Source organism: Telopea speciosissima, chromosome 7 (genome assembly GCF_018873765.1).
Source record: "Telopea speciosissima isolate NSW1024214 ecotype Mountain lineage chromosome 7, Tspe_v1, whole genome shotgun sequence".
Taxonomy (NCBI): Eukaryota; Viridiplantae; Streptophyta; class Magnoliopsida; order Proteales; family Proteaceae; genus Telopea; species Telopea speciosissima.
In genome coordinates, this window is record NC_057922.1 from 7,097,162 (window position 1) to 7,124,413 (window position 27,252).

Consider the following 27,252-nt stretch of genomic DNA (forward strand, 5'->3'; position numbering starts at 1 on the left):
TAAAATAAACACCATGAAAACACGAATATAAAACAAAACAGAGCAAGATGACTTTAAGATTTAACACGTGGTTTACACACCAATACAATGTGCTGCTATGTTCATGGGTGAAGTTGAAGATGATTCACTATATAAATGGAAGAAGATACAAATGGAGATTTCTCAAGAACACCCAAAACGGTGCTGCAAGCTATCACCCAGAAACCCTAACTCGAATATCCCCAAATCTAACACTCTACAAGGGCAAAACATGTAAACACTCCTCCAAATGGGTCGATCCATCGGGTCAGATCATACCATACCCGATGGGGACTTCGCCTCGTACCCCCAACCAAGCCCTCCACTGCCATCAGTAACCTTAGAAAAAATCACATTCGGATCACCACCAAAATATGTCAGAGCGGGTCAATCTTCGAAAACAAGTATAAGAATTCGAGACAACACTTTCTAAGACATACATGCATCAAGGAGCCGAAGATGCTGGTCTTGAGAATATGATGCAGCAACTGGTTCAGAACTCTCTCCAGTAATAAGTTCAACAGAATCTCTTCCTCAACAACTCTTCTGGTCAAAACAGCAGAAGACAGGAAAACGATAATATTCACAATCTGAACTAATAGGTCACTAGTTAGAAACGTAAATTAGATATTAATCCTCGACGGTCAACCAAGCAACTACAGAGAATAAAATCATAAAACCCAGAGAACATTTGCGAATGCAACTGATCATTACAGTCCAACAAGAAAGTAGAAACTTCAGAACACTTACTCCAAGAGCTGTATCAACCCGCTACAATAGAAAATCAATGATCATTATAGTTAAAACAAAAATTCATGGAAACATATTTGTTCTATGCTGGGTTGCCAATATTTTGACCATCCTGTCTGAGCAGTTGCCTGATTAAAACTGGGTCCAGACATGAATATGTTGCCTGAACATCCAGGTCTAGGCAAGAATACGTTGCCCAAAATTAAGTGAGTTGGTAGGTTGGGCCGGTCCATGTTTGGCAATTTGGGTAAGTTGATCTCGTTTGTCTGAATTACAAGAATAGGTTGCCCTTTTTTTTTCATTAGCTTTGTAGGAAAAACTGCAATAGTTTTGGTTTTTGAGCACTAGGTTTTGAGGTCAAATCTTGAAATTAGCATGTTATAGGGTTGATTAAACTCTTAACTTTGACAAAAAAATAACTCTTCGTTTTGACAAGTATGCATTAAGCCTTATGCTTTCGACAGACCAGGTCAGACATTGACACCCAGAATGTAACCAGGTGGGGGTATATATATAATATATATCCCCTCATCCCAGATCTGGCTAAGACGAGGTCAAGGTTGGACAAAAAGCCACAGAAAAAGGATGGTGGCCGACCCAGATCAGAAAGTGTACACATTTCTCCCACCCCTTATCTATGTTGTTATATGAAACATGATTTCTACACTGCCGTATCCAGCCTTATGCAAGGAGATGCATCTAATATGGACTAGACCTTCTACTCTTTTATTTAAATAACACTTCACCTGATTCATTGTGTGTGTGTGTGGGGGGGGGGGGGAATTAGTTTACCTACTAACAGAACAGGATAGGTCAGTTCAGATGCATACCTTTCTCTGCATGAGGTCAGACATCTTTGCAGCAAAAAAATTAGGCCTACTTGTGAAAACTTACTCTAGAATGCAATTTAATCTGCTGGGTTTTGCCACAGGATACAGTTTTGAGAAATTTGCAACTGTGCTTCATAGTCATGGTCCACTTGAAAGTTGAAATGCGAACTCTGATGAATCCCACCAAAGGCTTTTTTTTTTTCACTGCTGACTTTTTCTTCAAGCCTTTCCATAGTCTGTCTAGGCCAAACTCGAACACTACATTTCCATTTTATTTTGGGTTGCAAAACCTGTCCATCATCATCACAATCATGAGTCCAACTTCCAACAATGCATGTGAATCACGTGACAAAGTAATTTATCCATCCTGCAGTTCATCTTTCTCTCAAACATTGAACAGAAGGTAAATGAGAAGAACTGCACAAACTTAAGGAATCCATAATAAATAATTGACACATAATACAGCATATGTATGACAAAGGTGAAGAATGCGTACCACTCTTTTGAAAGAGACCCTGGCTGAGCATCCAAGGTGGAAAGAGATCCGACATCTGGGAGGATATGGAAGGAGACACCATCTGAGCCACTGTTCGACTCTCTAAGAATGAACCAGCGGAACAAGCTTCTTCAACAATTGGGTTATATCTGGTGCCTTCCAAGGCTTGAGGGTTCTCATAACAATCAGGCCCATCCTCTTCTGATTGGTCCTTATCAGTCGGCAATGCTCCCTTATTAGTTGGTGGCTCCTAGATAGGATGGTTTCACTTCTGTGTTAACAGTTAAAAAACCTTTTCCTTTGGCCTCCGTTTTATTCATTGAGGAAAGAAAATTCAATAAATCAAAAGGGTAATATACAAAAAGAAAAAGAAAAAGAAAAAACATTCCCTTGATCTCAAACACACAAAGTAGGGCATTTTTGGTTACTGGTTATATCATGACAAGACAAAACACAGAATAACAATACCCCTGGTTTTAGCTAATATGGGTCAAATACATGTCATGCTGCAAAAGCATGCTACCAGTAACACACTCCACTGGCTCCCATGATCCCATCTGTCAAAAACTGCTTATTAAGTCACTGCAAGCAAGGAAGGGAACTGCAGAGGCATGAGGAACTAAAACATATCAACATTACAACTCTATTTCCATTGTACAATGCGAAAAGAGCCACTTAAAGTCACTTACACCTGGAATCAACATGTCATAATCTCTTCATAAAAAGAATCAAACTCAAGAAGCAGCCAAGGAAGTAAGATTTTTGATATAATAATAAGGTTCTCATCCCACGAGGTGTTCCAAATTGATGTTCGAACTAGACTGGGACTGGAATCACTTAAAATCATACCCCACCTTGTATTTGCATGATCATTTTATGAAACTAATCTGGCAGCTAAGCATTGGCATCATAAGAAGCACCCCTCTTTGAACTGAGGATATTAATTCAAATAAACTAACAATTCTCATTTCAGGATTCAAATCCAAGACAAAATGATGACTTTTTCAATTTTAAAATTCTGGAAGATTCACTAAACAAATAGAAAGAATGTGCTGTTAAGATTCTACAATTGGTTAAAATGGGATTTAACAGGCTAGACCTTAACATTGATAATTTTCCTTTGAGTGCTTTGAGAAGCGAATTTATTTTAGCATTCTATAATAATGTGAATCACTCCTGCCAACAAAAAGAATAGAGATGGAGAATTATATGAAAGATTGTCTGAAAATCATCTGCCTTGGACATTTGTAAGAAGTCTTGTGACCTTGCTTAGTATTTCACGGGTGGCGATTGTATCTGGGTGATGCTCCCCAAGGATTGATGTCCTGACGAACAAAGCTTTTCTGATGAGTTCATCCCCTATATCATATTGCCCTCCTCTGCTCATTAACTTAACCCTTGTTTCTAGAACAGTAGCTCTCAAGAGTGTCAATTCTTGCCAAAGGTATGGGTTCAACTGTGCGTTAGATTGGACTGATTTCCAACATAGTGATCTATCCAACCATTTCTCTGCTCGGGAAACAAGGGATTCCTCTGCAGCTTCCAAGGCATCAGTGCATAAGCGGAGGAGCTCTAAAGCCGCATTGCAACGCGAGAATGTAAAAAATGTGTGGATTGCTAGAGGTAGAACCACCTGTCTTACAAAGACTAACAACTCATCCACTTTCAGCTCAACAACAACAGGGTCAGTCCCAAACCTAAATAGCAAGAAGCATGCTGCCCACAAATGTTCAGAGTGCTGGACAATGGAACCTCGGCTACTGATTGCTTGAACCATGGCCTGGGCAACTCCGCTGACCCCTCTCTTGCGAGCATAGGATTTGATGAGCTCATTGAATTGGATGAACCCTGGTTTGGTGCTACTTCTTGCAATAGAAAACCTTACCAGCATAGATGACGCTTCAACTTCTGATCTCTTGGTGCGTGTTGATGTGACGCCACAACTGAGACTACTCCAACATTTTTTCCACAATCCTGTACCGTTGTGCTTCTCAGGTACCTTGCGTGCCGCTAGAGCTAATAAGGAAATTGGAATAGCTGCAGGGGCAAAGCAACAGCTAACCTGAACCATTCTAGTTGCCAAACTCCTTGGTCCATCTGCATGGTCAAATATTGAGAAACAAACTTCTAAAAGTTGCAGGAGGAAGGTGTGTCGCCTTAACGTAGAACCCTCCTTGCCACTCCATGTCATATCTCTTAGAGGAATTCTGTTAATGGTATCAAGAAGTCTGCTGGGATTTATAGGAAGCTCGGAAAGGATTGCTCCTACAACCCCAAGGCCTATTGTAAGCCTTCCAAGTTTCCCCTCAATAATCCTAAGAGCATCAATTTCAGCAATTGTATAGTCAGTGAGATTTCCCTTCATCAAAGACATTGCTTCCATTTCAGATAAGTAGGAGAGCTTCAGAGGCTCCAAATTCATTACCCGAGGAAGACGAGTGGAGATTAAGAAGTGGGTTTGACCACCAAATCGAGGGAGCAGATCCATCAAAAATTTCTGGTCCCACCAATCCTTCTCGCTCTCCAAGTTATCAATCACCACTAAGAAAGGTATCTCACGCATAAGTTCTTTCCGCACTCTAGAAATGGCTATTTCTTCCTGATCTTCGAAACTTTTTATTTTGCTTTTTTCAGAGAAATGACTTTCAACCCTCATGTCAATGTCTAAAAATGACAATAGGTTCAAATAATTCTGCCTTATGTACCTGGATGCCCCTCCAACCCACAGAACCATCTTATACCTTTGTGAAAACCTATAGGCGAATTCTAGAAGAAGTTCTGTTTTGCCTATGCCTGGATCCCCAGACACACAAGCAATCCCTCTCCCATACAAAATTTTCATTGATCTCTTTCTCCTCCCATATCTTCTAACATTCTTTCCCCATGAAGTACGGGACTGGCTTTGAGGACTTCCAACCCTTTGCATCTCAATTTCTTTCTCGGATTCCTTCCATACCACTGGTTCTTTTCCCTTGTTGCTGCTACTCTCAGTGTACTGATCCCTCACTTCTTCCCCCATCCTGCTGTTTTCACCTCGACTTATCACCAAATTCTTCCGCCTGTGCCTAGTCTTGAGTTCAATGTATTCCTTTTCCGCATCTCCACTGATATCGCCAAAGAGAATAAGTTCTAGCTCAGAAAGTTCTTTCTTCCTTCCAATGAAATTTTCATTTCTAGGGAAAGGAAATTCGTCTTTCTCCACCTTTTCCCTCCAACTTGTCACTCTATCAGCTATAAATCTCCTTCCTAACCTTGTCGCCAATTGAATCACTGCCTTCAATATACAGTCTCTCCAATTTCCATCTTGAGCCTCCAATTTCCATTCATCAACCCGTGAAAGGCCATCAATGGCTTCCTTCCATTCCTTCTCCAACCCTCCATACAACACCCACAGTTCACCACCATGTTTCTCCCACATCTCCCCTCTCTTTTCGATTATATCTCTAGCAAGGCAGTCACCTGGACCCAGATCAAAGAAAATTGGAACAAGGTTCTTCTTACTCAAGAAACTTCGTAACTCCTCAATGCTATATGGATTCCCAAATGACTTCTTGGTAAGGATCACCACCCCAAAAGAACAAACATTCATTGCTCTCTCAACAATGTCATGGCTTCGGGAATTCCTATAACGAGCTCTATCAGCTGCAAAACAACTCACCCCTTGAACTTCCAACTCTGCACGGAGCCAATTAGAAAATTTCAGAAGAGAAGGCTTGCGGCCATGAAAACCTATGTAGACATCATAACTCCTCCGCCTATTAAAGGAAAGTGAAGCTGAATTTCGAGTATAAGAGAACTTTCCTTGGCTTCTCTTCCATTTTTTCTGCTTCTCTGTGTGCCTGGGTTGACCAATGCTAGTCTTGTTGCCCTTGCTGCGACTAGATGAGTTACTTTGTAAAATATCAATTGAAGAAGAAGCATGGTCACAGGGTGTTGGTTTCTGGAAATCACTCCAATTACAAACTGGGGCAGGTGAAAGATTGGCTGCGACATATCCAACTGACTGAGATCCAGATTTCTCAATTACAGTGCTAGAACTAGGATTGGCAGGCAGCAAGTTTCGGATGTCAGACCGGATAAATTCAGTCCCTTGACATGGTGACCTCGGAGAGAAAAAGGGCGACTGAATTGCAGAAACGAATGCTGAGGAAGAAGAAGAGAGATTACTTGAAGTTGCCCCAAACTTGGAGCTTTCTTGTCGAAGCTCCATATGTCCATCTTCATACAACCTCGCCCACTCAGAAAATGTGAACTTCCATGCATCCTATACCAGAAGAGCAGACCTGAAATTGAAAAATGCATCCGGTAAGTAACCAACTTCACGGGTACCAGGGGGAAAAAGGAAAGCAAGCAAAGTCAGATACTCCTTTGGATCCTATTGTTTCACAAGGCAAAGAACGAGTCTGAAAATCTAAAAGAAGGAAAATTTCACAATCAGAAGGAATTGAGTGGGTAGCAAATATGAGAGGAATCTGAAATTCGTTTTTTTTTTTTTTCCCCTTCTCATATTGATATGCAAAATGTATCAAATGAAATCTAAAATTTATAGAGAACAGTTCAACCCATTAAACCAAATTCCTAAAATCAACAAAACCATCCAATTACAGTAGAAAATATTTTGAAATACCACGCTTCCAATGCCTTTGCAACCTAACTTGGACACATAAAATTGTCCATAAACCAACAAGACGCGCTTCCTAAAATGAAGCAGAAGCTCTGTAAGACAATCCATTATGACTATGGATCTGGGAAGGTTCCCCAAAGCACTTGAGTACCCCAAAATTCAAAAGAACCCCATCCTCAATACATTACAATTGTTTGCTACTTCAGATGAATCAGATCTGAAGAAGTACTTACTTTGAAATCCGAAACATGGTCTTAAGATTGCAAAACTTCCACCCGAAACCAAAAATCTACTTCTTCAAACGTAATGAACAAATTCGAAAAGCTTCAATTTTTTTCCATGAACTCCTCCAGATCTCAGTGAACAAACTGCAATCAACAAAAAAGGAACTTAGTAACAATACCCCACTACCCAGCTGTCTTAACAAAAGTAGAAGAAAAGCAACACTAATCTTTTCAACTTAAAATTGAAATTAGCAGAAAATATTTATCCCTGATACCCAAAATATATCACCATTTTTAAGGAAACCTAAGTTATTATACCATAAAAACCAATACCCAATATCCCAATCTATCTAAACTTGGGAAAATGCAGATAAGCAGAAGAAGAAGAAGAACAAACCTTTCGAAAATCTCAGTATTCAAAAACTGACGGAAGCTGCTTTACACTGAAAAAGTCCAACTCCCACTGTCAGCAAAGCAAATCTCTTCTTTCAAATTGTTTTTCTAAACTAATTCTAGTTTCTTTTGACCAATCCATTGAGGCGATCTTAAATTTCAAAGTTTAGAATCTATAAATTAAGATTTGAAGCGTGAAACACTGAAAAGACGCGAGTCTCTATGTCTGAGATTTGATTTCGGCGTGCAAGGGTACATCGAACGTGGACTGTTGCGACTTAGATTCTCATCCGACAGTAACAGTGACTCAGTGAAGTACCAGATTACACGGAGCAGTGGACCCCCCATCTGATGAACGGTTACTTTTTATCCAATTTCCATACCACCTGGCGTTACTCCGTGTGATGCGGTTCTGTCTTGTGGGCCCACCATACAATTGAAGTTAAGATATACGGTCAGGATGATTTGATTGTCTCAATCCAAAGCTGCATCGAAGTACACTGGTGAAATCAGACAGAGAGGTATTTTTCTATAAATGACCCATTTAATCTTACTGGAATGGCCTCCTTGGATTGCCTTTTCCAGACAAGTTTCCATTATTTCTTGGTTTATTCCACCCCGTCACAATCAGGGTTTTAGTTCACCGTATCGGATACCAATTCCGTGGCTGCTGATATCGATACTGATATTGACTGAGCAATACGGATCGATTGTATCAGACGATACCGATACATCTGCACCAATCCACATCGGTATTTCAATTATTTAAACCATGATCCCAATACCTTAATTCATGCCAATCACAGCCAAGGTTATAATCACATACCATATCGATCATTGCTGATACCAATATCGATACATATTGATTGAATTAGTCCGATTTCAAATCAAAATATCCACTTTTTGATTGAATGGATCGATACGTATCAATACCATATCGATGCTAGGTTCACCGAGGGCTTTGTTTTGATATGTATTTTGATCTATTTCGGTTTAGGTTAGAATCGGGTGATTTTCAGGTAGAAGACATTTATAAACTCTCTAGGGTTAGGGTTTTCTTATATAATGTTGTTATCTCTTTGAGAGATGTGAGGGAGAGAGGGTTTTGTATCTGACCCTGAGGTGCTCATCAAGAGCTTCGTTTTACTATGTATTTCGACCTATTTCGGTTCAGGTCTAAATTGGGTGATTTTCAGGGAAGAGGGCATTTATGTACTTGTGGGGGGTTAGGGCAGAGAGAGGCTCAAAAAAGAAAAAGAAAAATGTGTCTTCATGAATGGAGACAAGGTCCCAAAAGGTCTGAATAAAGAGTTCACACTTGGAGGACAAAGCCACAACTTCCTTGGAGCATTTGCCCTACATAACAAGGGTGTGTATGTAAGTACAAGGTTCCAGTTTTTTAGATGTAGCCCAGCTGGAATACAGTGTTGAGGAACATAAACAAAAATGGACTTACTGCTCCTAGTGTTTTGTACCTGTTTCACTTATTGGTCTTAGAATTTCAGGTTACCTCTCTTAACATTTATCTCTATGCAATTTACATGGCATGAACTAAAACACCCTTAACTGTTAATCTAGTAAAGGCATTTGTGTCCAAACCTATAAACTACTTAAAAAAATGAAACCCAACTTCCTTGATAGACCGACACAGATCTTCTATGGCGCAGCTGCCCATAGCGGTGCAGATTGGGCCACGTGCGCAATGACCATCTGACCCCCACTCGGGCAAAATGTTTGGGCAGGGGTAAGGCGGTCTTTGAGCGTGGGCTCAGACTGCACCGCTCAGACCGCTACGAGCAGCGCACCGTAAAAGATCTGGATCCCTGATAGAATGACTACCTTAAGAGTTTCTGCAGCCCTGCAGCCAACCAAGCAGGCAGACTGGATCAGCCTGGAAAGTAAGTTCCAAAGAGTTTACACCAAGTGCACAGTCTTCATTGCTCATAATGAAGGCCATGACCCAGGAAATTTCCTAGGGTTTTCAATCAAATAGCTGGAGTGGCAAAGCCTAATAAAGAAGACTATATTGGGTTTGTAATCCAACATAAATTATATAAGCAGACCGATTAAGACCTAAGGTGGACTCTCCACTAACAAGTAACCAATATAGACAAAACTTGCAGGTCTCTCAGTCTTAGTTTATTGGAAAGGGTTCAAAAACAGAGAAGGGCTTCCGAACCTTACTATATAGGTGTGAGTTGGACCTATACATGTGGGAGTTCATATTATCTAGTCCATAGAGAACATGCTATTAAGCTTTTAATATGTGTTTAGTGTTTCTAAACCATATTTAATTTGAAAAGTGGACTCCACTAATTACACTTGCCAGTATGAAGTAATGTGGTTGGTAATCATCAAGTGATTCAAGTTGATATAGGTTTTCGAAAAAGATTATATAAACCTGAGAGACTTTGAAAGAAACAAAAGTAAAGGGGTTGTTATAAAAAACAACAGAAGACTTTTAGTACTTAAAGGTTCATTTCTACCTTCAAATTCAAAGTTCCAGACAAGCAGAAGGCTCCCATGGTTTTCCACTTTTTGAAATGAGGATTTATCCATGGGGGAGACAAGCTTCATTGGAATTCTACACTTTCACATCCAATTCACAGTTTGGCCAAGCAGCTGGCCTCAGTAACCAGTATATACTTTGAAGGAGAGGGTTCCCTACTTTCCTACGCTACCACTGTTGGGAGAATTATGCACACCACACCAATGGGTGTTTTGAAAAAGGTACCATTCACATTGAATCTATATATTAGGAAAAAAATAATAAAATAATTCATGTGAGAGGGAAACTACACTCTGGGTGCGTGGGGAAGTTTTTTCCACACTTTAAACCAATTGTGAATTGAATTAAAGGAAACCTGAAAATAATAATAATAAAGGTAAATTATACGTCATCCCCTGATTTTTTAAAATACTCATCCATCCCCCTCTACAGTAACGATGTTAGTCTGCTGTTAGTTATTGGTGTGAAAGGACTATTTTAACCTTATACTAAAACATTAGAAATTAAATCTACAAGACTACCTTTCTTTCATCTTCAACCTAAAAGGGTAGTTTAGGGATTTAAAATTATTTAACTGGCTGACATAATCACTTAACAACATAAAACTAAAACTAACGGTAGGGACTAATTTGTCATATTGAGGTCTAATACAGAGGGTGATTTGAGTATTCAAAAACCAGGGGGTGATGTGTAATTTTTCCTTTGTCAAACCCAAATTAAGGGCGTACCTAGTGCATGAGGCTCTTGCCACTTGGGGAGGGGACGGCTCACCAACTGAGCTAAGCAGTTGTTGGTGTCTTGCCCAAATAGTTATTTAGTATTAATTTAAACTTATTATCTTCTAATTGTGATCAAATTGTCTACGCGGATTCCTTTCACTGAGAAAGTTATCCAAGAAAATCTATATAGTGGTTTTATATTGTTATTGTTTCATTTGTGGGACTATCTAAATGACACCTTATTTGTATTTAGAACTTGTAATCTTCTTTTGATTGTCCATTGTCTTATTTCTCCAGAGTTATTATGATAACAAAAATTTTCAAACTAATTTGAAAATGTATTTACTATAATATCATTGTTAAGAATTGTCATTATCTCACAAGTTTTTGAGTATACTTATGAATGACAACATTTTATACTCTCACTAAAAATGATGTTTTTATCTCGTGGAAAAAAGACAACATGAGGTACATAAGGAGAAAGTTTTCTTACACCCGTAGTGTAGGGTTCAGCTACCGTCCTAGGATCCTAAAACAACCCCTATTGTACGGAGTTGATAATACCCTGTTGCGCAATACCCTCTCTCAACTATCTGAAAGCCACAGTCAAGGAATTCCCCTTCACCGTGGCTTAAGGAAAACTCTGTCCAATGAATTCCAATAAAACTAGCTTGGGGTGTATGGTTAAGCCTTTGGAATATTGACATTTGGGGGCTAACCTGTAATCTGTTATTATTTTGCTCTGGTGAGGTTAGGGCAAAGCATAGCCAATATGGGTTGGGTTAGAGTTGAGATTTCTCAAACCAAGTTCAAGTTTGATGGACGGGCTTGGGGATGAATGACATTGGGCTGGGCTTGGGTAAACAAGACCCCAGTTCAGTCAGCCTGCCCGAGTTGTACTCCTACTATTCAGTATTCAATAGTCACTATTTTTCACACACAGTTGGCTTTTCAACGTTATGTTTGGTATGCAATTTCGGATTAGATTCTAGGTATAGAAAGCATTCTAAAATCTTATTCTTTTCTATTTTCTTGATTAATGCAGACTGTATTTTAGACCTAGAATCTATTCTGAGAATGCATACCAAACACAACCAACAATTTTCACAACAATATATGGTCATATATATACAGTTGGATTTAAAATTAACATTAGATAATGACATTTATAACAGTGTTAGTTGAACTCTAATTAGTGTTTATCATAGATCTATTGGTGATGTGACTTTGGCTAGGAATCCCAATCGTAGCCCAATTTGTCCGGTCTCAACCCAACTCAACCCAACTCGGCATGAATATTACAGTATAAAAAATGAAGGACCCAGCACAGTCCAACTCAACTCGGGCTAGAAATTGTCAGCCCACATACTGAAAATCTCAGTCCAAGCCCACAGAATTAGGAAAGGTTTTGGGTATTTCATGCCCAAGTTGCCCCGTACATGGTTGACACTCAAAAACAATATATGAGAATGGTGTTCCACACTATCGTTGCAGTAACTCTCTTCCCTTCTCTGTGTTTGATTTCTCCGTCTCAGTCTGTATCTTAAAGCCGTCTCCCTCTCTATTGTTTCCCCTTTCTCTGCAGTTCCCATTCTTTCTTTGTTAAAAACTCTGCAAGTCCGATTACTCAGAAACACACACACACTCTCTCTCCATAAAAGGGGGAAAAAATATCCTACGACTTCCCTTCGTATATTTTAAACAGCACCGGAGGTTATCTCCATTGGGGTTTTGTAGGGTTTTAAACTTCGAAGAGAAGGAATTTAGAAGGAGCGGCCGCTGTTCAATACTTTCTGCTATCTCTGCCGGCTTAACGAAAATTTGTCTAAGAGAAAGGAAATCCCAGGTATTTAAGGGGAAAAAAAATAAAATTCCCGAATAGTCTACAAGTTCTCATTTTCTTCTGTCGTTGTTGGTTGTTGTAGATACCAACGTGTCTTAATTTTGATAAACCGAAGATATTTTCTTGTAATTTGGGCTTTGCAAGATGAAGGATATCATATTAATTTTCAATTGCCTAAATCCAACTTGGAAAAACTGAGATTTTGATAAAACTTGTGTACTCTATGTTTGGTGTGATTGTGGTGCAAAGCCTCATTTGCCAAATTGGGTTTCAGTTCATTATGCTGAATATAAACACACCTGGCTCCGGTAAATGGAATTTTCATATTTGATTTAGTTAAAATGCAAATGTTTTAACTAAATGGACGATCTACTAATAATCTTCTATTAATTAATTCCTGCCAAGCTTTTTAATTTTAGGATATGTCACAAAATTTCATACTTTAGAGAAACTTGATGGCTTGAAATTCTCTGAGAGTTTTCTACGAAACAGAACTTCTAAAGAGGTTGTACTTTGTAGATTATAAGAGGCAAAAGGAGCTTGAACTTGTCTGGGCATTGGTTTGAACCACTGCTCGGGTTGGCTTTTCTACTACTTATTATTTTCTTATAATCCGAATATCTGATTGTGTTAATTGTTCTACCCTAGTTTGCTACCTTTGGCAATCTTCTCTATCAGTGCTCTAGCTCAATATACGTAAACTCTCATTTTTTTCATTCTTCTAATTGCTGTATTTCTTAGTTCCTTTGTTCAACTATATCATTTGATCAATTACAATGTTCTATACAATTTCCTCTCCCATGCTTGATTGACTCCTTTTCTTTGTAATGTCCTTACATTATTAATTAAGACTGCAGACCCAATAGTATTAATTGATTGCTTATACTTGAATTTTTTATTGGTGCAATTTACCCATCTTTATTCATTTCTTATCATCTGAATTAGTCATGTACTAGGAATTTTATAAGCTGCAGTCTTTATTGGTTTCTTATGGTCTCAGCCATAATGTTGTCTTCTTTATTTCATTTTCAAGTATTTTCAACATTTGTATAATTGTATGAAAAGAAAATAAATTCCTTGAAAACTATTTAGCTATTTCTACAGGCCCAAAATACCAGATCATCATCATCATCATAAAAGGGAAGATAAGAGTCAGTGAGCCAGATTTCTGTTACAAAGGAAGCTACAGAACTACAGAAGCAGATTATTGTACAAGGGAACGGTGCAGTCTCCACCTGCCCATCTGATCCACAAGAACAAGAAATGGCAGATGAGCCTGTCATGGGAACTGCTCCTAAAAGTGTCTCATTATTTGAGAACGTCGGACAAACGGTGGAAGAATGCGAGGACAAGATCCAAAGAAGCCTCCGAAGTATTAAAAGACAAATGAAAAATAAACAAATATTCTCTTTCTCATGATTTCAAGCTTGGGGATTTTAATGTTTTATGACCTTTTATACGGTTTTCCAGCCAGTGATTATTGATGGACTGTTTATTTGTTGATTTTGCAGCTCCAACGGTGAAATTTCTGAAAGAGCATCTGGAGAAGGCTGGATGTATTCTTGGAGACAAGTTCATTAAGGCTGTCCACTGTGATAAACAGATGGCTGGTGGTTATGTCCGTGGAGAAGGAGTAATAGCCTCATTTATTTCTCATTTGGATCTTAAACTTTCTCTCTTTATGTGGCTATTTTTTTCTTTAAATTTTATTTGATTGCCTGGAAACATGACAATCAACTCACTCATTTCAAATTGGGATAAAGCATTAAAGAATAAAATTAAACATAAAAAAGTTCAATATTGAGTTTAAATGGAAAAGGATAATATTAACACTTCCATCCATTGAAGCAACTGGAGCTTACATTTTTCTCGGGGAAAAGGTGGTAGGGGTCTCCTATTTATTGCTTCTAGCAGTCATGAACTGCTCACCAGCAGAAATTTGAAGTAAAAACACCATCAGTATTAAGATTTTACAAATTCTGAGTTCCTTAGATACTGAAAGGGCATGTGAATGTCACTACAAATGGGGTTTCTCTGATAGTACCCTCGTACTGGTGGTTGACTGTTGGCATCCTTGGTCCTCAGGATCCCATCTGATTAGAGGAACAATTACGTTTCCTGAATTGTTAACTGAAGTCCCCTGCCCCCTTTTCTTTTCTTTTTTGATAGATAACTGAAGTACCATTTTTCCTTTTCCATGATTGATAAATGTAGTATAATTCCATATTCCAATTAGGTTTCATGAATTGTTGTTTGGGGTCCCACTTTTTCCTTTTCATGATCAATCAATATCTTATAAAAGCAGATTCTTATTTTCCTCTCTCTCTCTCTCTCTGATAGCGTGTGTGTTTTTCTTTGAGTAACAGATATTGGTTTGTAGTAACCACTTGACCATCCAAGATGAGGTGAATCAAGTAGTTATCCATGAGCTGATCCATGCATATGACGATTGTCGAGCTGCAAACTTGGACTGGGCAAATTGTGCTCATCATGCTTGCAGTGAGGTGTATATCAAAATGATGATGATTATTAATTTGTTTATGTGAACAATATTTTAAACTAATTGTAGTTATTTTAATCTTTGAGTTTCTTTTTCTTCTTCCCCTTTTTTCCCACTCCTGTTACAGATTCGTGCGGGCCATCTAAGTGGTGATTGTCACTACAAACGTGAACTGCTGCGGGGTTTTATGAAATTAAGGGGTCATGAGCAAGTAAGTTTTTAATCCTTTCTGGAGCACCAGATGTTACTCCGTGGTACTGTTGTATCTTTCTTATATGTCTCCATGAATGTTTGATGGACAAGAGATACCCAAAATAAACTCCAAAGTCTAAAATAGTAAATGTTAAGTTAAAATGTAATAAAGACCCTCCACCAATATAAGAGATGTACGTATTATAAAGATAAGAATAACTTTGATCTTGTTTAATGCAGTGTAATGAGTGAATTTCCCACTTAATGAAATTGCTGGGTCTCTTCCCCACTTTCCTGCAAAATAACTCTTTTCAGAAATTATACTCTCAAAGGTCTTTTCTCTTACTCTATTAATTGTTGCATTGTTAATTGTTAGATAGATTGGTAATAATCAGTCTCTTTATTTACTTTTCTCTCTTGGTAATTTATCCTTGTCATTGTAAGATGAGATTAAATGGATGCCTGCAATCTTGTAGCTTACTAACCTGCCAAAATATGAAGCATCATTGCAGCATAAGGGTGTACCCAGTGCACAAGGCTCCTGCCACTGCGGAGTCTGGGGAGGGAGCAGATATATGTGCAGCCTTACCCCCGCTTCAGGAGAGGCTGTTTCCCGATTTGAACCCTCGACCACCAGGTCGCAACAGAGCAACCTTACCGTTGGGCCGAGGCCCACCCTCTAAGTACTGTTGCAGCATATTTCTGCAAATAGTTGTTTGGTTCGGAATTGAGCCTTTATATGATCATGACTTGAATCCTTTTGATGTTAGTGGACATGATGGGGAAAGTTTCTGTCGTTGAAAGTTAAGCCATAACGAAGTAGGTTCTTGCTTAGGGTTTTTTAGGGAGCTTGTGTCAGAGTGATATATGATAAAGGAATGTAGTTAGGTTACGACACAGTGAAAGAAGCTAGCTGTGGGTTAGGTTGGTTTATAGGGTCTGGTCTGCTGAACATTTGCAAAGTGGGGTTACCAAGGGAAATCAAATTAGAGCTTTTTGAGGGTTTTGGAAAGGAGGCAACTAGATTAGAGTAAGGTTGTCTTTGTGGAAAGAGTTTAGAGTTTGAGAGAGGATGGGGAAAAGAGGAATGAACATGGAAGGTAGAAAATTAATAGACTTACCAAGGGTTCTTTTAGGGTTTTACATATTGGAAATCCCACTCAAACATTACTCTAAAGGTCTATTCTCTTACTCCCCTATTAACTTGTGTTGGAACAAGTCAGTCTGATCGCTTGACCCAGGCGGATAAAACCAGATTAACCTATTGAATTGGTTCATCCTGCAAGCTAAAGTGCTGAACCAGGGATGATATTTTGTTCTGGAGCAAACCATGTTATGGTACTATCCAGATCAACCCAGTAGTATCATCAAAATTTACCCATCCACTCCACTTTCAAGTTTGACCTGTTTTCTTGGTTTCTAATTTTGCTCGAGTATTTATGATGTGAATTTGTAGGCCCTAACTTTACATCCTACTGAACTTGAAGCATCCAGGTATGGCAGGTGTTAAGGTCTATCCATTTCTGCATTCCCTAGCCCAAGTTGCTTGGGGATTCATGGACAATTAATAGGCCCCATAGAAAAATGCAGAAATATCAGCTCTCCTTGTTATGGTTGTAGGGCTCTTAATACGGACAAGAAATCAAATGTTTAAATTTTGGCAGACATCAGTGATTATGTCCATTGGTAGCTGAAGAGTTTTGTCATCAAAGGAGATTAACTATAGGACTAGTTCAAAGGTTTCCTATATACCTAAATGCTTCTCATCCTTCTGTCGTTCCTCATTGCTTGGTGTCTTTTGTTGAATCTTTGTTTCCCTTCTGTAATTGTTGAATGAATCTGTGATGCATTGATTTAGGATCAAATGTAAAGTTGCAAACTTGCAATATCTTGATGGTATTTATTTCTTGATATCTGAAGGAATGTATAAGAAGAAGAGTTATGAAGTCACTGAGAGCTAATCCATACTGCTCGGAAGCAGCTGCAAAGGATGCCATGGAAGCTGTCTGGGATGTTTGTTACAATGATACAAAGCCCTTTGATAGAGCACCGTGACAACATGGTCGTTGCTTCTCCTCGATCACTGCCATGCTAAGCTTCATCTCCATTGCAGACTCCACCCCCACCCCTACCCCTACCCCCCCCCCCCCCGCCAAAAAAAAAGAAAAAAAAAAAGAAAAGAAAAAAAGAAGAAACACTTCTTTGAATGCAAATCAGTCTGAGTGAGGCGAGATGGAATTGGCCCTATCCAGATGGAGATGAATTTTGGTTTAATATTTTGGGAGGATCTTCCTTCCTGGTTTTCTTCTCTTTCCTTTTATTTTGCGCCAAACCAAGCATTTACTGTTTTACTTCTTTTTAATGTCAACATGTTGTACAATTTGATTTTCTGTTTAAATAAAAATAAAAGCATTCTTTGATCTTCATTTTTCTGCAAAGTTAACCTATGGGCTTTAGTAGCAGCCCTCAAAGCCGGAGACATAATTGTCATCCTTGTACAAAACCAGAACATACATTAGTAAAATCAGAGTAGAAATTTCTAACAAAAGTCGAAAAAGCTCCCATGGCCAGACTTTAAAGAGAGAAAACCACGTAATCTGCCCCCCACTGCTACCCATTAAGTACGCTGACAAAGAATCAAAGTATCACTATATTTATTCCTTTTTCTACGTCTTGTTCCAAGCCGCAGGATAACCCTAAAGGGTTGTGGATTTTTTTCTACCAATTGGGCCCCCACTCAACGTCTTCCACAAGAATACTTTAAATCTAGGGAGAATGCGAAGTTTCCATATGAGTTCCCACACAACCCCCCCCCCCTCCCTTCCTATCTATTAGAGCAATCCACATTATCCTGCCCATCATTCTTTAGAAGAAAACTACAGACACCACTAGCAACCACCACACCCCCATTAGAGAGAGGAGAGAACCATTGGACCTGGGCTGAAAGCACTACAGTAACTCGAAAAACAGCTTCAGCTATGGGACGAGGGAAGATAGACAGGTAGATAGAACTAATCCTCTATTCCATTGTCCTCCCCTCAATAAATCTCCCACCAATTCTAAACCGTTAACACTATTCAATCCCCATGGAACTTGAAACCCTGGTAAGGATGATACCTAAGGGTCCTCCCAGATAAAAAGAGAAGAGTCCAACTTTCGCAACTTTTAAACAAACCATTTTTCCCAGTACAGAAAGAACACCCAGGATACTGGTCCAAATCAGAGATCCCTTCTTCCTAACAGCATTCCAATCAAAACTTGGGATCATAAGGCCTCCTTTTCCAGTTAACATCTTCCAAGCCAACTTAGTTAGTAATGAAACTTGGGACCATAAGCCCTTTGCAAGTTATTGAAAACTTATTTTCAAGATGAAAGGGATAAGAGGAACAGTATTCTCATTTTCAATTTTATGATCAACACTTTTCAGATGCATCTGTCTGGTACGTGTTTGGTCCCCATATGTTTTTTAAACTTCTGGTCCTGAATGAATAATGACAAATATTTTTGCTGGATTTAAATGAGACGAGTCAAGCCATGCGGGTCAAGATCTTAATGAGGTGTTTGGTTGTTATATCACACTCCTCTGATCTCATCTTTCGATTCGGTTTTGATTTCATGACTACAACTATTGAACCCAATTGAATTACCTATTTTCAAACCATACAAGGAACCAGGTAAAAGTATATTTCTTTTTTAATATTTCAATCAATGTGAATGATAAATTATATTCCTGTTTTAATGTTTGAAAAAAGTTCGGTGGATTATGACCCTAACAAATAAGTTTTTTTTTTTTTTTTTAGGTTGATGAAGATGTTAAAATTTGGCCCAAACACCTAAACTAGGACCTAAACCAAATTAAAACCGAATAAGAAACCAAATACAAAACTGAATAAGAACTGAAACCAAATCGAATCAGTTCATTTTGGGTTTTGAAATTATGTTCCTATTCTCGGTTCGATTCGATTATGATTTTTGTATTTTGTATTTTAAACAGAACAGAATAAATATATAGATTTTATTAAGTTTAGCAATTAATACATACATACACCCTCCTCTAGCTGAAGGTGACTATAACTGCACAAGAGACACATCTCATAAAGTAAGCTTAATTTCTGGACTTCAACATAGACGTATGAACAGACATGATTTCAGCAACAACTGTACTGAAAAAAAGCAATACAAACACCCTCCCTCCTCTATCTGAAGCCTGAAGATGACTTAAGTGTGAAATAGGCACATCTCATAAATTAAAAAGCTTAATTATTTCTGGACTTAGCTAGAGGCATCTGACCAGACTATATCCAACTCACCCCAATCTTTAGAAGGCACACCCAGAGCTTCCCACACAGCTTTTGAGGCATCCACAATGTTGTTACCAGGACATGGGGGCTGGTAATCGTGATCAGAATCACACCCTGTTGTTGTGTCACACTAATCCACCACCATGGCTTCAACACTGTTCCCATTATCAGCTCTGATGATGATTTTTTGTAAGCACCTGGCAGTACCCCCTTCCCTGAACCATCCTGTTGAGAGTGCTACCACTGTAGTGTTATCACTGTGGAAATCATTGTCACATTTAGACTGAGCCCCACCATCCCCTCCCTCCTCAAAGCTGTTAAGAGTCAGAAGTGCCTTTGTATTTCCGGTCACCGGCGGCGAACACAAGTAAGTAGTGTAGTATTCCCCTTCTTTGCAACAGACTGAGTCATTCTCAGTGTTGCATTCCCCTGGAGGTGGGTTCGTCCCCTTGAGTGTGCCACTTGGTTAGCAGGCTTGTGCTTCAATTACCTCCAAGGTGTCTGTAAGGAGAACTAGCAGAAGAACAGATGCAGTTAACCATAATAAGCTCTTCATGTTAATTCTCTCTTTCCTTCCTTCTCTGTAATTAAACTCAAAGATGGTTCATCAATGGGTTGGCACCTAACACTGGGTTATAGCTAGTCCATATATGTATAAAACCTGGAAGTGGAACACCATAGTCCACATATTTTCATGTGATTCTCAATGGGTTGGCACTGGGTCATACACAGATCGGGATCCTCTGCTGCCACCTTCCCGTGTGGCCGGCGTGCAACCTCACACAGGCAGGGTGTGGATTGGAGCCACATGGACCACACCCGAGCAGGGAGCTCGGGCAGTGGGTAGGGTGGTATGAGGCTGCACACTGGCCACACGGACAAGCAGCAGCAGAGGATCCAAATCCTAAACTCATACTCCATATATATAAAACCTCAAATACCATAGTCCACATATATTTTCCTGTGATTCTCAGTGGGTTGGGACTGGGTCATAGTACATAGGACATATATAAAAGCTCCAACACCATAGAATCTCAGCTCAACCAATTCTTCAGTCAAGTCAAGTCAAGTCAAGTCAAGTCAAGCAATCCAAATACTATTCAATTCCAATTGTGCTTGCCTTATTTCATCTATTAAATGGGAATTGGATCCTATTTCACTATTCAATTCTATTTAAATTCATACTTTGTTGTTACCCTAATCCATGCTTGTCTTTTCTCAACAATTTACCAACTGTGATTGATTAAAATCAATTATTTTTTAGTGAAAGAAGAAAATTAAACTTTGTATTTCTCAAAAGGACTCAAAGTTGACTCAAAAAAAAAAAAAAATCAATTAGACTCCCAAATAAGGATCTGAGATTTCCTCCCTCCTCCACTCACGGTGAACTAAGAATCTCTTCACTTACCATTCTTTGTTGTTGGGTGGGAGTATAGGAGAAGTTTTGGGACTTTATGCAATTTTAGGGGAGAGATTATGACTATTGATTGTCAAGGAATGCCTTCATTGTGGTGCAGAGAAACTTTCACTTTCCCACACATATTATAATGGTTTATTAATAATTTTTGCCAAGAGAGGTAAAATTCAGGGACAATGGAAAATCATCTATTGTCACAAATATCTGTAGGAATAAAGGGCTTATAGTCAAATGGTAAATGTCAATCTCACTATCATTGACAGATGGGGGTCTTCTAGTGAAACCTAGGAGGACGAGGACCGGAGGACTTTATATATTTTTGGAGAAAATTCTCCTACACCCATGGAGGAGGGTTTAGCCACCATCCTAAGGTCTTAAAATAACCCCTTTTTGGGACGAAGTCAAAAATACTTTTCCTGTCATGTACGATACTCTCTCTCTCTCTCTCCCACCCATCCGAACCCCTCAGTCAAGGGATTTTCCTTGACTATGGACACCCATAGAGGAGGGTTCAGACCTTAGTTGGACGAAGTAAAAAATACTTTCCCTGTCATGTACGATACTCTCTCTCTCTCTCTCTCCCACCCATCCGAACCCCTCAGTCAAGGGATTTTCCTTGACTTCTTGACTATGGACGTAGGAAAACTCGGTCATAATGTTTTACTCCTTGCACAATAACTTAATTAAGCCCTTTATATAGATTTGGTATGTCTTGTTTACAAGATCTTCAGTGATCTTTCCTTGTGCACCTCAGACGTTAGTATCATGGGCTTATCTCAAGATTCAAAACCGAGACCTCTTGGGAACCTGGCCGAGCTCTATCACACCAAGCTCCAACCAACTGCCCTAGCAGTTGCCATACTCGTCTCAAGATCTTGTAAGCATTACTGATCCTGCTCTAAAAGTTTAAGCATAAAAGTATGAACAGACGCGATTTCAGCAACAAATATACTGAGAAAAGAAATTCAAATACACCCTTGTCGCTGAAGGTAAATAATTGCAAAATAGGCACATCACACATTTAAAGAAGCTTATTTCTGGACTTCAGCTTCAGACCAGACGATATCCAACTCACCCCAATCATCATGAGGCACACCCAGAGCTTTCCACACAGCTCTTGAGGCATCCACAATGTTGTTAGGACATGGGGGCTGGTAATCATGTTCAGCATCACACCCTATTGTTGAGTCACACTCATCTACCACCATGGCTACTACACTCCGCCCATAACCACTGATGGTAATATTGTTGAAGCACTTCCCCTTTTTCTTGAACCAACCTGTTGAGAGTGCCACCACCAGAGTATCATCGGAGTGGTAACTATTGTCACATTCAGATGGCCCTCCACCATCCCCACCCTTCTCAAAGCTGTTTAGAGTCAGCACCGCCTTTGTATGGCCGGAAACCGACGGCGAACACTCATAGGTAGTGTAAAGCTTCCCTTCTTCACAACAGACTGAGTCATTCTCAGTGTTGCATTGTCCTGGAGGAGGTTTCTTCCCCTCGAGTTTGCCACTTGTTTTGCAGGCATGTGCTTCAACCTCCAGGCCCAGGGTGCCTGTAAGGAGAACAAGCAGAAGAACAGTTGCAGTTACACATAATCTCTTCATGTCTCTCCTTCCTTTTCTTTAATGTCAACACAAAAATGGTTTAGCAAGTTATGGTATTTGTAAGGTTTGTAACTGAGCAACTGTAATTACCCAAATGACTTGAAGAAGACTCTGAACCATTTTTTCTTTTGTGGGTCCAAAATTCTGAGTATTTATTGAATTTGACTTTTGAGCACTAGAAAAGTATAAAGGACAAGAAGGACAAGATTTATAGTTGACCTTTCTAGCATTTAGTTGGGTAGTTAATGGTCTTGACTTTGACTCTCTGCATTTGGTCTTCAAATCACATCCCTCTTGAAACTTGAAATTTCCATCCTTATGGATGTACATGTAACATGTTATTCTTCACCAGCACACTTTAGCAGGTCAATGGTGGAGGCTATATAACAAAAGTGGGTTTGAAATCCACTAGTTTGAAACCTTTTCCCTTGGGACCAAATCATTTCATACATTAAAGCAATGGATCTAAAAGCTTAAACACCATAGTCCATAGGACTGCAACAGGGTCGGGTTGGGCCGGGCTTTATAGAACCCTAGCCCAACCCTAAGTCCCCTTAGCTAAACACAAGCCCAACCCGACCCTGACTCAGGGTTAGGAAAATCCAACCCTGACCTGCCCTCAGACCGACCCTAATTGGCCCTGATCATGGGGAGGGGAAAAGAAATGCATGGGTTGGAATGAGTTGGGAAGAACTTATTAATTTTACATAAAATAATAATATAATAAATTATATTATAACACTTATTGTCTTCATATATAGTATATTATATAAAAAAATGTGGGTGAAATTTAAAGTTGATAATGTATAATTTATATCAATATATATTTTATAGTATAACTTAAATCAGGGTCGGACCAGGCCAGGCCAAGCTTAGCTCGAGGCCTCAACCCTAACCCGACCCGACCAGCCCTCAGGGCCAAATATCTCAGCCCAAACCCTGTTCGGGCTCAGGGCGGGCCAGGGCGGGTTCGGGCCGACGGGGCCAAACTTGCACCCCTAATAGTCCATATATTTTTGTGTGATTCTCAATGGTTGGCACATAGCATTGGGTCATAGTACATATATAAAAGCTCGAACACCATAGGGAGGTCCAACATACAGACCTGTAAGGGACCGTAGATCCAGAGAAGAAAAAACCATATCAGCCAAGTAGATCAAAAAAGAGAAAGAGAAACATACGGTCGCCAATTTCTTTGCTTGCCCTTCTCACTGAAAGACAAAAGCCCAAGCATATGCTATAAGGGTAAAAACATACAGACAACATATACCTGAGATCAAACAGGGGAGAGAATTGGAGTGTACGTTAAACATATAGCGCAGAGTGCAGACACAACTAGTTTTCCACGGGAATACCAAAAACAAACCATTTCAAATTCTTGGAAGTCTAATTACCCAAAAAAAAAATTCTTGGAAGTCTTACCAAAATAATAATTTATCTGGCATATCTTCTCAATCAGAACACAGAAAATTCACTAGGATTACAAACATACCTAATGACTTGAATATGAAAATCCTATGCCATTATCTTGGCAGACCTAACATAGAGGCTGTCCACAACCTTGCCGATGTTGGAAATGGTTTCCAGCGTTGCCGGGAAGATCGCATCAGGCTTGGGATCATCAAAAATGATGAGGCAACCAGCACCTTGATCCAAAGTACCTGCAAACTTCTTGTCCAGAATCATCTGCGACAACTTCTTCTCTACATGATCAACTGGCAGCTCAATCAGCTCAGCAACATGAACAATCTCAACCCTAGAGAAAGGCTCAATCAGCCTACAGAGATTTTGCTCCATAAGTGTATCATATAATGAAGAGAGGTGCCTGTGGACAATGGGGTCTTCCTCTAATTGAGCCTTATAATCACGTAGTGCAGTCTCAAAGAATTTTAAGGAACGTTTTGAATGAGCATCAGCCACAGCTTTCATAGCATCCAGTTCTGGTCCCAAGTACTGCAGACCTGCTTTGGAAGATATTATCCCAGCCACATCATCAGCCTGATTCACCATGATCTTGCACAATAACATGTACTTGAGACTGAAGACTGCTCGGGAATCCCCGAGAGCATTAAAGGCTTCAAATGCTTCAAAGAAGTAGCTGTATGCAGTCTTATAGTCCTTCTCTTCAGCATGGAGAATACCACTCTGCAAATCTATTGTTCCCTGTTGAGCTGGAGGCACATAGATGGCATTCGCAGCTGTCCTCGCAGCTGTCAGTGAAGCTTTAGCCTTGGGCAGATTTTTCAAAGAAAAATGAAGCTTACTCTCTAGAAGTTCTATATCCACAAGAAGAAGCTTGTCATCTAATCTCCTCACTTCCTTGATAAGGCCAGAAAGAAGCCTCAAGGCTTTCTCATAGTCCCCCTTGTCCGTCAAAAGACCTGCAAGCTTTGCCTCCACCCGCTGTCTCAGGAATGTACGCTTTTCAGCACGGGTCCATTGCACTGTTTCTTCACAAAGGGATATTTGGAGATCAGATGTTCCAGGTATTTCGGCTACTGCATCAATTATGCCCCGAACAATCTTTGCAGTTTTCGCCTTGGGGATTAATGCAAAGAAGGGTCTCAATTGGGTAAGAAGGCTTTGGAGTTCTAGAGCTTTTTTCTCTTGTTTGAGAAGATCGGTCAAATTTGACAGGGCCAGTTCTTTTATGCGGAGGGCTTCTGAAGAAGATGATGGGTTGTCAAGTATACGATGAAGGATAGAGATGGCTTCAGATGAGTCTTTGGCTTCTGTAGCCTCAGTTAACGTCTCTGTTGTTGCTGGGAGATATGACGACGACATTATTATGCTTTGGAAATGAAAGTCCTGCACAGCTTTTACATTCAGAGAATATGTTACTAAAACGTATTATTAAGAAAGTGAAAACAAAATTCAATAGAGATACAACAGTCAGTATCTTACACGTTGGCAAGTGATAAATCAATCTGAATGCGCATCAGGGAACAGAATTTCATATCAATAGATCCACAAATGAGCAAATCAAAGAGCATAATACTTTAAACTAAACTAAGACCAAACCAAGGTAAACTCGGGTCTTGATACCAACTCGGCCCTTGGAAAAACCGAGTTGAGTCGAGATCTCGCCGAGTTGGTGCATTTTTTGTTTTTTCCGACTCGAAGCCTCAACTCGGTGGGTTTTAGATCTAGTTTGAGTCTAAACTTGGTATTCAGCCTATTTTTGGTTATTTAAACACAATGGCACTATCAGATTTTGCAAAAACAAAGTCCAAATATGAGTTTCAATTCGGACCATAGGTAGGTAGGTGATGACGTACTAAAATACCCTACTCTAAACATATTTTAGTAATAGAAAGCAAGCAAAACATTCAATTAATAGCTAAACAACTTAAATAAGAATTAGAAATGTTAAAGTGATACATCAAACTGTTTAACAGTGTAACAACTATCATCACATAAAATGACTTTGAATCAAGTATTCAGTCCCCGCTAGTGTTACATAGTCTTCCCATGACATAGTGTTGCTGTAATGTTGCATATAGTGCTCCACAGCAAGCATAGAAGAGTTCTGTCGAGTTAGGTAAGTAAATACATAGTAGATGGGTCATTTCCATGGGTCAACCTGAGATCCGAGATCTCGCTGAGATATGTCGAGTTCTGTTGAGCTAGGTACGTAAATACATAGTAGATGGGTCATTTCCATGGGTCAACCCAAGATCTCGACCCGAGATCTTGTATTATTTTGTATCGTATCCCATCTCGTCTCGGTTTCTCAAAAAACCAAGAAACTTGCCGAGATCTCGCGAGTTCTCGAACTATGGACCAAACTGGCAGTTCCACTAATATATCTTCATCCTTTCTTTTTGGACAATCAAGTTTACAAAGTTGGTCACCCTTGTATAAACAAAAGGAGAAAAAACTAACTTCAAACATGCTGATAAAAATAAATAAAGAAACAAGTTCACAAATCAAATTCTGCTGTCCAATCCTAAATTTGTCCACTCACCACCCTGTATTTTTAGACAGCCACCAATTATATAACATAAATGAGGTACATCTCTAGTTTTTGGGTACAAAATTCTGACATTTTTTAGTGTCCATATGATAGCATGTGTTGTGATCTTCCAAAGAATAGACTCTTCTTAACCAAATCGGGTACTATGCCAAAGTGAGAACAGTATCCCCATGTCCCTTGTGGTTATTCCAGCAACTCCTAATACCAAAAAACAAATATGACCCTAATAGGGGATAGGGTGGTAAGGGATAAACATGAGACAACTAGAGTAGTTGAAGGAAAGGTTTGAACAATGTGTGACTAACCAGTATCAAACAATAGAATTGCTTGACAAGCTGTTCTAACCAAGAAACCGTAGTCTTTGTCAAGCTCATGCTGAATTGTAGGAAACTGTCCTTGAAAATTCTGAAATTCTGTTACTTCCAAATAGCCAATAGAAACTAGAAGAACGGATCTGGGTCGTTTCTTGGGTGTGACAAGGTCTCCTCTAACGTCTTGGCCACTGGCTTTCTATTGTTCTTGCCGTATACCATCTTATGCACTTCATTGGAAATAAATTTATGTAGTAGCTTGTAATGCACTTACCAAAAAAACATGTTACTATCTATCAAAAAGAAAAATAAGAAATTCATATCAGGAGCTAATTGCCAACAAAAAATTTATGCAAAGAAATAATAAAGAACAAACTTGAAATTTTAATAAGACAATGACCTTTAATGGAAGGGCTTCATGGAATAAATCAAAGAAAATAAAGCTAAAATATTAGAACCTTGACGGAACATGAAATGATGGAACAATAGGAAAGTAAATACCACTACCACAACCGGAGGTTCAGAAGGAAGGTGGATTT

General features: G+C 39.3%; 4 protein-coding genes, 1 long non-coding RNA gene and 1 pseudogene across 5 annotated transcripts; 2 read left to right on the plus strand and 4 right to left on the minus strand.

Annotated features, from left to right (window-relative positions):
* Positions 1-3,133: 3,133 nt before the first annotated feature.
* Positions 3,134-7,139, minus strand: LOC122667460. Its single transcript, XM_043863733.1, has 2 exons — positions 6,952-7,139; positions 3,134-6,377 (listed from the first exon to the last, which is right to left on the minus strand). The coding sequence occupies exon 2, from the start codon at positions 6,302-6,304 to the stop codon at positions 3,323-3,325; it is 2,982 nt and encodes a 993-aa protein (XP_043719668.1). The 5' UTR covers positions 6,305-6,377; positions 6,952-7,139; the 3' UTR covers positions 3,134-3,322.
* LOC122667062 (26S proteasome non-ATPase regulatory subunit 11 homolog) lies at positions 4,400-25,280 on the minus strand. The gene is made up of 3 exons (XM_043863244.1): positions 23,902-25,280; positions 5,012-5,020; positions 4,400-4,470 (listed from the first exon to the last, which is right to left on the minus strand). The coding sequence occupies exon 1, from the start codon at positions 25,208-25,210 to the stop codon at positions 23,942-23,944; it is 1,269 nt and encodes a 422-aa protein (XP_043719179.1). The 5' UTR covers positions 25,211-25,280; the 3' UTR covers positions 4,400-4,470; positions 5,012-5,020; positions 23,902-23,941.
* LOC122667063 (mitochondrial inner membrane protease ATP23) lies at positions 12,328-17,244 on the plus strand. The gene is made up of 6 exons (XM_043863245.1): positions 12,328-12,409; positions 13,511-13,778; positions 13,918-14,039; positions 14,773-14,910; positions 15,034-15,117; positions 17,019-17,244. The coding sequence occupies exons 2-6, from the start codon at positions 13,670-13,672 to the stop codon at positions 17,151-17,153; spliced, it is 588 nt and encodes a 195-aa protein (XP_043719180.1). The 5' UTR covers positions 12,328-12,409; positions 13,511-13,669; the 3' UTR covers positions 17,154-17,244.
* On the minus strand, positions 19,371-19,968 carry LOC122667461 (annotated as a pseudogene).
* LOC122667064 (putative ripening-related protein 1) lies at positions 21,810-22,491 on the minus strand. Its single transcript, XM_043863246.1, has one exon. The coding sequence runs from the start codon at positions 22,424-22,426 to the stop codon at positions 21,848-21,850; it is 579 nt and encodes a 192-aa protein (XP_043719181.1). The 5' UTR covers positions 22,427-22,491; the 3' UTR covers positions 21,810-21,847.
* Positions 23,594-23,934, plus strand: LOC122667065. Its single transcript, XR_006333752.1, has 2 exons — positions 23,594-23,810; positions 23,843-23,934. It is a non-coding gene; the product is annotated as an uncharacterized LOC122667065 (long non-coding RNA).
* Positions 25,281-27,252: the final 1,972 nt, after the last annotated feature.